The sequence below is a fragment of the Nanorana parkeri genome, unplaced genomic scaffold, assembly GCF_000935625.1.
Source record: "Nanorana parkeri isolate BGI_ZX_2015 unplaced genomic scaffold, ASM93562v1 scaffold221, whole genome shotgun sequence".
Taxonomy (NCBI): Eukaryota; Metazoa; Chordata; class Amphibia; order Anura; family Dicroglossidae; genus Nanorana; species Nanorana parkeri.
In genome coordinates, this window is record NW_017306489.1 from 1498384 (window position 1) to 1512453 (window position 14070).

General features: G+C 43.5%; 1 protein-coding gene across 1 annotated transcript in view; it reads left to right on the forward strand.

Moving 5' to 3' along the window:
- The first annotated feature begins 25 nt into the window (after positions 1-25).
- Positions 26-14070, forward strand: part of EXOSC5 (exosome component 5) — a 20770-nt gene continuing 6725 nt past the window's right edge. Inside the window, exons 1-4 of the mRNA XM_018556018.1 lie at positions 26-152; positions 2443-2556; positions 5696-5817; positions 10952-11092. Coding sequence (XP_018411520.1) covers positions 65-152; positions 2443-2556; positions 5696-5817; positions 10952-11092 — 465 coding nt within the window. The 5' untranslated portion in view covers positions 26-64. The remainder of the gene's footprint in view (positions 153-2442; positions 2557-5695; positions 5818-10951; positions 11093-14070) is intronic.

Consider the following 14070-nt stretch of genomic DNA (forward strand, 5'->3'; position numbering starts at 1 on the left):
GCAGTGGAAGGGCAGCCCGGGATTAGGACCCCGGAAGTATCCGGCACGTGTTGTCAGGAGAAGGATGGAAGCGGCGGAGTCGAGTTTGCGGGAGATAGGTTGTGAGCAGAGCCTGCTGAGCCGGCCCGATGGCTCCGCCACCTTCATGCAGGGTAAAGGATTGTCTGAGGAGAAGTGACCATGTTGTCCCCAGTAACCAGATTATACCAGTGTTGTCAGGGGAGAATAAAACTCCTGACTGTCCTTATTATGAACTCTTATATGATAGAAGCTATAGTATAGGCAAATACAAGATTCAAGTAATAATGAAAGCCGGATTCAAAGTGGAACGTCAAGGGAAAATATATTTTTGAAGGACAGCAAATGATTTGTTATCTGTGATGAAGAGTATGTTATGGTTGGAGCACTGCTGGTTACTGTACAGATAACATTCATGCCGCAAATTATGCCCAGAACTCTTATTTCAGCGATGCGACTGATCGTTCTGATTCTTGTACATTGATAGGATCGCATCGTGTAGCCCCACTCTCCATTCACAAAATGCATCGTATTATGTTCACAGAGTACAAGGTGTTCTGTGAATGGAAAAGGGTAGTGGGGAAATGACCAGACCTCTTCTAGATTCCAAAAACAAAGTAACGCTTGCAGTGCCAGAGTAGCCCCACTGCAAAGGTTAAGAACATTTTTGCCCAGAGTTCTGCATCTGTGGGAAGTTTTGTAGAGCTGCAGCTAACGATTATTTTCAAAATCGATTAGTTAGCCGATTATTAAGTTCGATTAATCGGTTAATCGGATAAACAATAAAATACATTTTAAAAAATGGCTCCAGTGATGGGACTACTAGTTTGTATTGAGATTGCAGTCCATCACAGGAGCAAGCTTGGAGCGGTGGAAGTAAAAAAGAAAAAAAATAGTGTGGTGTGCAAAATAGTGAAATGGAAAGTGTAAAATTATACAGCAATGAATGCAAAATGGCACCGGCTATAGAGGACTACAAATCCCAGCTATAGTACATTATACAGCGCAATGCAGAATATAACCAACTATAGAGGAGTACAACAAATCCCAGCAATAGTACATTATAGCTGGCGGTATTCTGCATTGCGCTGTATAATGTACTGTTGCTGGGTTTTGTAGTCCTCTATAGCTAGTGGTATTCGGCATTGCACCACTGTATAATGTACTATTGCTGGGATTTGTTGTGCTCCTCTATAGCTGGTGGAATTCCGCATGGTGCTGTATAATGTATTATTGCTGGGATTTGTAGTCCTCTATACAGCGCAGTATAGCACCAGCTATAGAGGAGTACAACAAATCCCAGCAATAGTACATTATACATACAGTGTATAATGTATTGCTGGGATTTGTATTCCTATGTATAATATACAGCACAATGTACCATCAGCTATAGAGGACTACAAATCCCAGCAATACATTATAGAGCACCATGTGGGGGAAAGTGCAGGCTTACCTGAGCAGTCTTCCAGCAACTTGCTTCTGAGATCGGGTCTGTCTGTCGACGGCTGTCATCCCTCCACACCTGCTCCTCCTTACTACATCTCCCCGCGTCCCTGTGGATGTGGGCGGGCGGTGAGCGTGAGGCGGGAAGGAGGTGCGTCGTGTAAAGCGGGGATGCGGGTGGGCGGGTCTGGCAGCGACTAGTGTGATTTGGGGAGGAGGTGCGGCGCGCAGCGTGTGTGTGGAGCCGTGAACAGGGCCAACTGATCGGAAGCCGATTAATCGATTATTGAAAAAGTTGACAACTTTTTCAATAATCGATTATGTCGATTAGTTGTTGCAGCCCTAAAGTTTTGTTTACACTAATTAACCCCGTCAGTGCTGTGCTGGCAGATCAATTGTAAACTAGATTTGAACACTGTCCTAACAAGACTTAAAAGTATTGTATGTTAACTGCTTGCCGTCCGCCCACTGCAAATACACGGGCGGGCGGCGGATGCTTCCCGGCGGGTTGACGTGCCTGTACATAATTTTTTTTCTGCTCGTTCTTCTCTACAGCCGGCCAATTGCTTGTATTACACAGTACAGTGCCCCCCTCTGCTGCCGCGCTCCCCCCTCTGCTGCCGCGCTCCCCCCTCCCTCCACCACCGCTGCAGGTTATCCTGGGTTCCGCTGTCCCCCCTGCGAGCCTGGGACCGGCACATCGGCTGTCTATACTGAGAAGGAGGAGAGATCAGCATTCCCCCACCACTGATCTCTCCTCCTTTCCCTCTGTATTTCATCACTTCCACCTTTAGCTGTCATTTCTCTAGCTGCTATAGCCAGAGAAGAAGCTGGTGAAGCATTTGTTAAAACCATGACTATTCTGTAGTCTGTTGGCAGCGGACAATCTGGATGTCACCTATTATTTAATGAAATCTAGAGAGAGGTACAGAACTTGTATACACTATAATGTCATATTTAATTATTATTTATGTCTTACAGGAGACACCTCGGTTCTGGCTGGAGTGTATGGGCCAGCAGAAATTAAATTCAGCAAAGAGATGCACGATAAAGCCACCATCGACGTGATGCTTAGACCCAAAGTGGGTTTGCCTGGTCAGTACCCATTTTTGCTGAACATATCCTTTTGTTTATTTCCTGTACCCTGTTTCCCCGAAAATAAGACCTACCCCGAAAATAAGACCTAGTACTATTTTTGTGAATTGCCAAAATATAAGACCTACCCCGAAAATAAGACCTAGTTGTGACCATTCCCAGGGCCGGTGGTGGCATAAGGGAGAACCTGAAGAGCCGCGGGAGAGAATCAGCGGTGCCAACGAAGCCAGCGCTAGAGGAAGCGAGGCGGCACCTCTATAGTGCCGGCTCCTGTCACAGGCGGAGTGATACCAAATGCACTCCGCCTGTGAGGAATCCATAGTGAAAGTGCGCTTCGCTCATTCTGGCCAGCGATTGGATAGCAAATTGCTCATGGAAAGGTACGGCACCCCTGATTGCCCTGATCACCATATTTTTGTACATGAATACATGTAGACTGTTGTACATGAATAAGTGTGGATTGTACATTAAAAAAAAAAGAACTACCCCGAAAATAAGACCTAGTGTGTTTTTTTGAGCCCAAAAAAATATAAGACAGTGTCTTATTTTCGGGGAAACACGGTATCTCCCATCTCTTTCTGGCTTGCCATATACCAACGATGAACTTGCAGTGAACTGCTAAAGTAAAACATGATAAAGGCTGAAGATGCGGTTGTCTGTAATCAGTCCGGTCAAAGTGGTGTACTCCACTCTTCCCTTTTCCTGCAGTTTCATATAACGGTCTTTTAAACCCTTTGGTAATAGGAAACTATATGTACAAACACAAATAGAGTCCACAAAAGGGGCAGAGGAGCAGGAAGCTTTATTGCAAAAAGCACATACAGAAGTTAATTGCCTTGACGCATTTTGCACTGTTCCGATTAGCAAAGCTGGACATTACCTACTTGAATTTTGGATGATCTCTGCTGACTTGGCCAAAATTCCAGCTGTGTGTAGCCCTGCCAGCACCACCTGGCTTAGGAAAAGTCTATTTTCAGTCAACTTTTGTTGAGGGAGCCAGGCTGGAAATTGTTGGCAGAACAACGTTCAGGTATTGTGACAGCGAAAGGAGAGATCCGTCGATCCACGCTGGACAAAAAGGTCTGTTGAGTTTCTTTCACTTAGCCCAGGGGCTGAACAAAAGAAATGTAACAGACCCCTCTGTCAAGCGTGGATCAATGGCTCTCCCCTTCTGCTGTCAAAATACCTGAACAGGGACTGCAGCTCATTGGTTGCAGTCTCCATTGAGCAAAATATTTTCAGACCGGCTCTTTGACAAAAGTCCATTGAAAATGTAACGTTTGCTGCAGAGAGGGGGTCCTGACAGGGCCATACATTGGTTGAATTTAGGCTGAATCAGCAGTACTATGAATATGAGCAGTGTATGGCCAGCTTTAGCTACAGCAGTAGAGTGTTTTTCATGGCCTTGGTTATTATTCTTAAATCGATCCTATTTGCTATAGCAAAGTTTTCAAGGCAAGCTATACTTGTAAAAGAAGAGAGGGAACACTCAACTTTCCTGCCACCCATCACTGATGCATTTGTGATAAATCTTCTCCTGAACACTGACACGTGGAGTGTTGATCTCCTTGGTTCCCCACAGCTCTGACTGGTTCCTCCTGTTGAGCTCCATGTCACCACTGTCTCCTGTAGTGATGTGAATTTTAGCAGGAGGAATCGGTGACAGCTGCAGAGAACAAAGGAAAATTACACTAACTGAAGTGTTGGTTTCTTAGCAGATTCCAAGCGACAGTTTCTCAGGAAGGAAGCGGAGTTGGGTTGCAGGAGATATACTTGTTCCCATTCTTTTTTTACTTTTATAGTTTGACTTAAAGTGACATTAAACCCTCAGATTTTTTAACATAAACCAATACTGTAATGTGTGCCTTACTGTAATCCATGGTTCTTTCCCTTCACTTTGCTGCTCTTCCTTTTAAATCCTCATGTCTTCTCATGCTGGGCAGAACTTCCCTTTGCAGCTGACTGCCTCTTCCTGTAGTGGTGGCTCAGGTTGCAAACCTACACACAGACAACATGTATCCATTTCAGAGACAAGGCAGTCTGCTGCAAAACAGAAGTTCTGCCCAGCATGAGAACAGATACAGATTTAAAAGGAAGAGCAGCAAAGAGAAGGGAAACAACCATGGATTACAGTAAGGCACACATTACAGTATTGTTTTATGTTAAAAAATCCGAGGGTTTAATGTCACTTTAAAAACCATTAAAGTGAAGCAGACTCAACAAAATGCATCTGGTTACCTTTATTTAAGTTGGGGAAAGTCAGGCCCTAGTAACAAAGTAAATCAGAATAGGAGAGGGGCACAGATGAAGCTTTTCTGGCTAGTAATGCTAATAGCAGACATTTTGCTGTGTCTGTACTTATGCAGATCTTTTACTGCCTATTCAGGGAAGTAAAAGATCTGTCTCTTGAAATCTCACCTTTCCTTTCCGCTCTGTTGCTTTGTTTGAGCCCTCGCAAAATACCTGTTCCTCCTTGGTATGCAGTAAAGGTGACCGCCACCCAGCATGCAGTTCTTGGGTCTGAGCGGTCAAACAGGCTTGAGCAGTGTCATGAAAAGTAGAGGGTAAGCTCCGATACAGAGTTTATGCAGGGTTAGCTTTATGGTAGAGTAATAGAAAAGCAGAGGATTGCAGGGAAGGCATCGATGGGCCAGGGGTGTTGGTTTTGCAAAATGGCAGTCCCTTTAACATGTTGTCATCAGTCTTGAAATCAAACACCAGAGATGTCTGCATGGGTGATCACACACTTCATAGAGCACCTTGGATGCACGAGCTTGCCAATGTCAGATGGCATTTGAAATGGAGATCTCGTGCCTAGCTCCCGTGTCTCACTTTATGTCCATAAGTCTAACTGGAGGCTTTACTAATCAAAAGGGAGGTCCCAGTGCTCCTGATAAGTGGTTGATCAAACTTTAAACAAGAGAGAGTGCTTTAAGGGCACCGAGCTCCCTGCTTTTCTTTTCCAGTGATAATTGTATTGGGACAGAATTAAAAAAAGGATAACTTGGAACTACTCATCATCATATTAGTTTCTAATAAAAAAAAATCAGTTTGGGCCACCTCATAATGTAAATGAGGATAACATGGTATTATTCTGCCTGATAATGTTTCAAACTTTTTCTTGTGGTTTCCAATTCAGCAATACAAGAGAAGAACCAGGAGCAGTTGATTCGAGAGACATGCGAGTCTGTGATTTTAGGCACCCTGCACCCTCGAACATCGATCACCGTTGTACTACAGATTATAAATGATGCTGGTTCTGTATCCTTTACCAATGCAGGTTCTGTATGAGCCAATAGAGGGCATGCTTTCCTTGCTTGAAGCCTTATGAAGATCGCCTGCAATGTTTTCAATTACTTATTAGTTCATCTTCCCTTCTTATTCATACAATGTTTTATTCTTTTTAATGTCTCCCACAGTTGGTGAAACTTCTTCCTCTTGCTGCCATTTCCTCATTTGTCTTGATTATTTTTAGCAATTTATTGATACAGGGCAGAGAGAATGCAAAGCTATACCAGTCCCTGAGGTCATAAACATAGAGAGAATTAATCAAGAGCAGCGATGAACATATTCCGAGGTTCAGTGATCGTTAGCCTAAAATATTTTATTAGTATCTTTCTTTTTCTCATTTGCCACTCCAGCCAGAAAATGAGATCAGCCAGCAGACTGCTGATGCTGTAATTGTAGCATTACCAACATATTAAAAGCAGAAGCTATGCTTAGGTTACCTTTAAACATTTTGATTATGATTGCAGCTCCATATAGGCTGAAAGCAGAAAATGTTTGGTTGATGTTTTCTTGATACCTAGCATTTGTATTAGTTGCATCGCATGTGTATAGCAACACAGACTGCAATAAAAACTTGAGATTTTACCCTTCCCCCTCTGTGTACTAAAAAAGCTTTTGGATGAATTTAGGCTTTAATACTAAGAAAGAATAGAATAAAAATAAAACAATCTGCAGCTTCTCACCATATACATTTGAACAGAACAGCCCCCTTCTCTGAGAGCTAGAGAAGTTCTAGGGGGCATTGGAAGTCTTAAACCTTCATGTTATACTGCTGCCTACAGGAGGATTAGACATTGGCAAACAAAAATGCTGTAGGATTAGATACGTGTATAACCCCTTCTACTATCAGCATGCAATAATTTTTAATTTGGCTTTTGAACCTCATCCAGACCCTGCTGGACTGGACATTACGGGGCTAGCCTGGAAGTGATCTTTGGGCACTGGGTTCCATGTGGGGCACATCCTAGACCCAGTTATGTTTAAGTTAGCTGAGGAGTGTTGGCATTGCCAGGTCCAGAGATGTTGGCATTGCCTCTGCAATTCCCTGTCCTTGGAGACTCCTCAATTTTTATTGTTCGCCCTTTATTCTCTGTTTCCCTACAACTTTGTCGTAGAAGTGGTTAAATCTGTGGGTCAGAATATTTAAGTCATCCGCCGGGTGGAGTGTTGTGCGCTTGTGCACTTTTTTGTCATACATCCATGAGGAAACATCTCCGTGCTGCTGCTCCTGTTGTAAAGAGCCACATGTAACTTAATCTGTTCCTGCTGCCCACTTACAGTTACTTTTATCACCTCTGGCCATTCAACCCTCTGGTCACATATACTCATCAGCCACCACTTGTGACTTTCCTCCTATCCTGAGCATATATGTTGCTTATCTGCATTGCAGCTGCAACATGTCTAAATCTAGACACGGGAGGGTAACATTCCAGCTGTACCAGGTTCCTCCAGCACACTTTGCTTGAAGCATGTCTTCTGATGGTGGCGATGTCTGCAGCCTGGAGTCTTGTTATCCTCTGCTGTAGGAGTCTCTTCCCTCCTCTGAGTCCTACTTGGCTCCATTAGGTGTGGCTGGGGCCTGTGCCCTTTTGGCTTTTTACTATGGCAATGCAGGACTTCATGGCCCAAATTACACAGCTATTTGATTCAGAATGCAGGGGCCACAAGCGCACTCCAGTGCCCTCTCCTGCAGATTTGGTGTCTGACTGATCCATGCCCTTAGTGGCTTCAAAGCCATCACCACAGAAACTCGGTCTGCACCAGAATTTGGCAGTGATTTTACTCTACCGAACCATGTCTGACTGGTCAAAATCTCTCAAAGGGACCTAACTACTGCTGCCATTGTTCCTTTGCTTGAATGTGTGGAGCTGATGGCTTTCGTGTTAAGTTTCAGCTGTGATGGTTTAGTGAAAGCCTTTCATCTTATTTCTCACACGTATCTCCTGTTGGAGCATGTGTGTAGGTCACTTTGGCTTAAGTGCTGGGTTGCATAGCTATTTTGTAAGAATTGTTTGATCTTTGAGGGATCACGCTACTTTGAACTGGCTCTTGATAATATCTTCAAGGATGCTACTGGTGGCAAGAACACCTGTATTTCCTAGCAAAAGAAGCCTAGAGAGCAGATTGCAAAGTCATCTCCCTATTTGACCACTAAGAAACGTCTTTTCACTCCCTTTCATTCAGTGCTTAGGCCCTCTAAGCTTGGCTCCCCATCTACCCATAAATTCTGTCATTGCCTTCCTTCACCAAAGAGACTTTCTGGCTTCTGTGGAGATTAAAGATGCTTACCTACATGTGACCACCCTTCAAGCACCAGCGGTTTCTGTGGTTTGCTGTAGGGCCTCTACACTACTAGTTTGTGGCCAGGCCATACAGCCTATCTTTTGCACCTTCGGTATTTGCCAAGGTGCTTTCTCCAGTATTGCCCTCTCTGGTATACCCATTGTAGGATTTTTGGAAAACCTCCTGTTGAGGGAACGGTAAAGGATTTGTTTGATAAAGTGTCTGTGAGTGTCTAGATTTTAGAGGTCCAGGTGGATCCTGAATTCTCCGAAGTCGTTGCTTGAACCAACTCATCATTTGGAGGATCTTTTCCCCAATATGTCACACACATGTTTATTCCCCAGGAGGAGCCTTAGATCCTCTGGTCATCTTTAGTCAAAACTCTCCGCTTTAGCCTTGATGTGTGTTGTGTTGACTACCCTGCGTTTCAGATTTCCAGAACCCATCTTGTTATACCATTTTCAAACCCTTTTCCACTGCTTGCAATCCTTCTCTACTGCATGCAAATGTTTCAGCTTTTTTGATGATCAGATGACACACATATTGCAGCCAGGAAATTAGACTGACATCCACCTCGTGTGTGCTGCAGGACCTCAGCTTTGCCCAGCTTATTACTCAATCTTCTGAGTAAGCATTTCTGTGTTAAGAGCATTAAGACTGTCTGTGAAAAACTGCTGATAAATGCCTCTTTATTCTAATGGACCCTCCAACGTTTTGATTGTACAGATTTTCCTTGTTTGAATTTCATTATCAGGACCTGTATTGCAATTGCTATTTCTGGGGTCGTAAATCTGAAAGCAACCAGAGTCATTATGTATATTATTGCCACCCTGGCATTGTCATTTGTAAAATGCAGTCTGACTTTCATCGGAGGTCTCTGTATCTGCAAAAGATGTTATAGAAATTTCCAGTTTGCTCTATTACACAGTCACTTGCGCACACTAAACACTGTTTTATTACAAATAAATGTAATCTCCTTCAGTGGTGTATACAGTAATCAAAAATAAGACGGGAAGTATGTAATCATAGTACATTATCATTGAAACAGTTTGATAAGATTTTTTTTTTTGTCATTTACATACTGGCAAGAATGCGAAGAAAGGCTGCCAAGTGGGGAACCATAATGGAAATGTACTAAGAGAAATATGTAGACTGCCATTGCTAACCTCCTTCTCAAAATACTAGTTACCTGGCTCTCTTTGGCTGAGGTACTTTAGGCCATGGACTCTTAATAGATATGCAGATGTTGCACTCAAGAGGTCTGTTCTGCATTCTCCTTTAAGTCACATTACTGGTTCTTTGCCAGAGTTGGTTACTGTATCCTGGATTTGATGGATGTTTGCTGATTCAATGATTCTGGTGAAATAAAACAATTTAGAAGCCCCGTCTTCTAGACTTATGCTTATGAGACATGGATAGGGTTGTTTCCCTGTAATTTGTCACAAATTAGCAAGTTAATTAACACCATAGAGGTAGCGCGAGAAATTAGGATGTCGTGAACTCCTTAATGGGAGACGTCTGTGCAGCAGTAAACATGCTTAAAATAGGACTGGGAAGAGACTTGTCCGAATTCTTATTTTATTCAGGTAATTAGTTTGAATGTCATTCCCATCATTCTTACTGGCCTTTGTGCCTCTGGCATTCACACTTCCTCCCAGAGTGCTGATTCGACATATATTGGTTTTCGATATCTTGGTAATGAAATATAGTATTGCTGTAACTTGTAGACACTAGATTACACATTGGCTGTCTGTAAAAGGGCAGGTTACTCACTAAGGCCCCATTCAATCTTGTACTTAGGGCTGTAATGCACATTGCAGCTAAAGAAATCAGAGAATTCCTGCAATCAGAATGAGAGGTGTTTGCGAATAACTGCGGCCAGGAAGCCTGCACAAAGCGATGACAGGCTGGTGGCACCCGCAGGTGTCTGTGGATGTTCCACTGATTTACCTGCAGTTAGGGACAGATGATCGTCCCTGGATGTAGACAGATTGTGTCTAGGGATGAACATTTGTCCTAACCACAGCTAATAGCTGGATGTACGAACATTGTTTTGTATAGGTTCAGCAGCTGTAGCTATTCACAAATCGTGTTGAGATTGAAATATTAAGCCCTGCTCACACAGATTTTTTTCCCCTGCAAGCTATTAATTTCCATCTGCAATACCAGGTCTCTCTGATGGCTCGAAGCTCCCATCATTATTCCCTATGCTGGAAGAATTGCTTGTCGATAGCCAGGCTTTGTCTCTCTTAACTTCTAGACCCCTGGATTGCACACCATGTCCCATGTCCTTTGACATATTCCACCTCAGTGACATCCCATACCAATAGGGCCTTGACCTTCCAGGACCTCCTGTCCTCCCACTCTTCATTCACCCTCCTACCTTATCCAGACTTTTCCAAATGACACCGCCATTTGAACTCGAAATGTGAAAGCTTACACCTATGGTACTTAACTAAGCCCAGAAGAGGTCTGGACTCTATACCTGAAAAGCAAACACGACTTTGCATAAACCTACGTCCCTTATTAGCCTTATATGTTAGCCAAGACCCAGAACTCACTTATTTTACCTGAACACTGTGGGCTTTCCATTGTGATGCATATCTTCAGGCTACAGGCTGGAGTTTATCGGTAGTTGGCCCTTTTGGTTGCATTGCACTGTACTGTTTAAATCTGTATAATTGCATTGTCTTGTTCTTTCCAAAAATGTATTTAATTAAAAACCTTTTGAAATGGAAAAATATTGTAATGCATGCGGCTTCTCAAACTCTGATGTCAGTTTATGCCTGTTCGATTAGGAGCCTTAACTCTTAACCCTTCCCAGTTACTTGCCTGCTGCCTTAATGCGGCCTGCATGGGTTTGATGGATGCAGGGCTCCCTACGCGGGCTCTCTTCTGTGGAGTCACATGTGCACTGGATGCCGATGGTCAGTTAATCCTCGACCCCAATCTGAAGCAGCAAAAGGTCAGTCTATAAACCATTTCTGTGAAAATGCTTAATGCCTCTGCGCTATGTGTAACATTTGCATAGTTAGGTTGAAAAAAAGACACAAGTCCATCGACTTTTTTTTCATGGATAACGATGATCCCAAAATTAGAAGCACCTGAAGAAATGGAATAAAAGGTCCGTGTTGCATGTTTGTTTTTTAAATGTATTTTGCGCCTACTGAGATAGAGGTGCCTGATTGCCATGACATGTATTGGTGCCCAAGCCATGTTGTCCCTTTGAACAATGAGAGAAGTTGGTTGTGAACGACACAGCTATGACCGTAGACAAGCTGTATCTGCTCTTTTTGCCAGGCTTTTTTTTTTAATTAATCTCTTGTGCAGTGTCTCTGTATAACGGCTTTTCAGTTTCTAGACCCTGCTCTCTGATGGTGCCATCAGTGTAATCCATTAATTGGAAGCACAGATAGGGTAGAAGAGATGGTGCTTAGGCACTGTTACATTTAAGGACGTTTTCTACTGCTCCTAATCAAGTATTCTATGCTAAAGGTCTTTTATTTATGTTTTTTGTTTTGTTTTATAATAATTATGCTAATAAGTCCATGTTAGACAACAAAATTTTTTATGTTAAGTAGGGATGCACCGATACAGGTTTTCCGGTATCGAGTACGTGTACCGATATTTTTTTTATCGGTACTGGCTGATGCAGAATACTGATACCGGAATTCCCATTAAGGAAGCTGGGCGGTGAGTCATTACATGCCATCATTAAACGGCAGCATGAAGCCAGCCGACCAATCAGGAAGCCGGGTGGTGAATCATTACACACCGCCCGGCTTTCTAATTGGCCGGGAAGCCGGCTCATGCTGCTGTGTAATGCTGGCATGTAGTGACTCACCCCCTGGCTTCCTGATACCAGAAGTTCCGGTATCGGGATAAGCATTTGGGCGAGTATGAGTACTCGCCCAAATATTCGGTATCGGCGCATCCCGAATTTTAAGCATTTATCAATTTTAACTGTTTTGTTCAGTTTGTGCTTGTTGTGCAGTTGGCCATTGCTCTCATCTGCTTTGATGCCATCCATGGGCTGTTTTTTTTGTTTTGGGTTTTTTTGTGTGTGAGGACTGCACCATACAAGGCAGGTCATTTGGAGGGCTTTTAAAAGTGGGAAGAGCTTATCGCACACAAACATTTTACATTTTGTCTGAAAATTAAGGCAAGATGGGGCCAATCTATTCCCTCTTTTTTACCACCCATGCACCACTCCTTCCTATTTTTAGAGTTGTAGTGCCAGAGGTTTTAATGAGCAGTTTTCCATCTGCTAGTTTTTGACCACCATTAGATGTTAGGGCTACTGGAAACCTTCTTTGAAGGTGTTTTCAGTTTGTATTTGTCAGGCTACAAAGCACAGATAAACTCCCAAGACATAGAATAAAGGCACTATTAATGTTTTTTAACTGGAATTTTTCTCTACTTTATATATCTTTCTGCTAAAATTATGTATATGTCAAAAGATATATCTTATATCTTATGTATATGTCAAAAGATACCCTCTTGGCTAAAGTCCATCTTGTTAAAGTGGACCCCCTTTGAGTTACATTTTTGTTTTCTACTTCCTGGTCCTCTTTGGCACAAATGATGTATTCGTGCCCAATAGTTGCACCCTGGGATGGTTGTATCAGCAGAGCATTGCTGGGAAATCTCATCTGTAATCTCACAGGATCTCAGGGAAAGGCATTTTCCTCCCCTGAGATGATGGTCATGGTCACACGTCCTAGTCACATGTGCCAGAGTTTCAGAAACTATTGTGCCCTCCGTATAAAATGGCCACTGTGAGAAGAATGGGGAAGAAAAAAAGGTATGCAAAGAATACAAATCCTGCAAGTATCTATCAGTATGTGTTTGTAGATTCCATTACTAAGCATTTCTAAAGGTGTGTTTGTTGTTATTTTGAAGATATGGGTAAAGTTCCTCCTTAAGGTGGGAGTATAACAAAAGGATGAACTCCCTTTTCCTGGACTGATGTTGCTTGTCTGTCTTATTGACGCACAATTCCATGATAATTCTTGGCTCATCTTAACCCCTTCGTGACTGACGACGTACAGTGTACGTCGCCAGCATCGGGGCTGTTTAAACGGACTCCCGGTGACTTTTGCCGCCGGGACTCTGTTTAAACTTGTAGAGCCGACTGTCGGCTTTACAACAGAAGCGATCCTGGCGACTTACCTGTCGCCAGATCGCTTCTGCGTCCCGAAGAAGAGCAAAGTTTTGATCTCTCTTCGATTTATGCTTCTGGGTGTACAGCCATTATTAGAGAAAAACATCAAGCTGTGCTGAGACTACATTTTCTAAAGTGCTGCTAGCATGAATGACACTTATAGGTGCACATGCCTGTTGTTGCATGGTGCTCCCAGTGCTTCTTAATGCATATATCAACTTCATACTATACAAATAATGAGGGCATATGGCAAGCTCGGGGGGTCAAAACAGCTCAGAATACAGTTGGTAATTTACACAAGAATAAATATTTTCCTGCCGCTCTTTGTCTAAGGCTTATAAAACTCCCAACACGACAATATAGCAATACAGCCCTCTCAGTAGCGGAGATACCTAAGACAAAGAGACACGTTCATAATGAAAAAAAACATCACCTTTTAATTATATAGGTGTATTACGACATACATCCACAATCAGTGGCGTAACAATCACCATAGCGACCCAGGCGGTCGCTATGGGGCCCGGGGCACAGTGGGGCCCGGCCAGATGCCGTGCGGGTCGCTATGGGATCTTTCACTGGCGTCTGAAGACTAACACACCGCTGTTCAGATCATCTGTGCAGCGGCGCGTTCGTCTCCACAGTCAATGAGAGCCAGCAGCAGCGGTGGGGAGCAGGCTGGACCCGGTGTTCGATCAACGTCGCGAGCCTCTGACGTCACCGGCAGTGGAGGAGGAGGCGGGCCCGTGCTCGGCAGCAGGGGAGGAGGCGGCCTCGGTGAC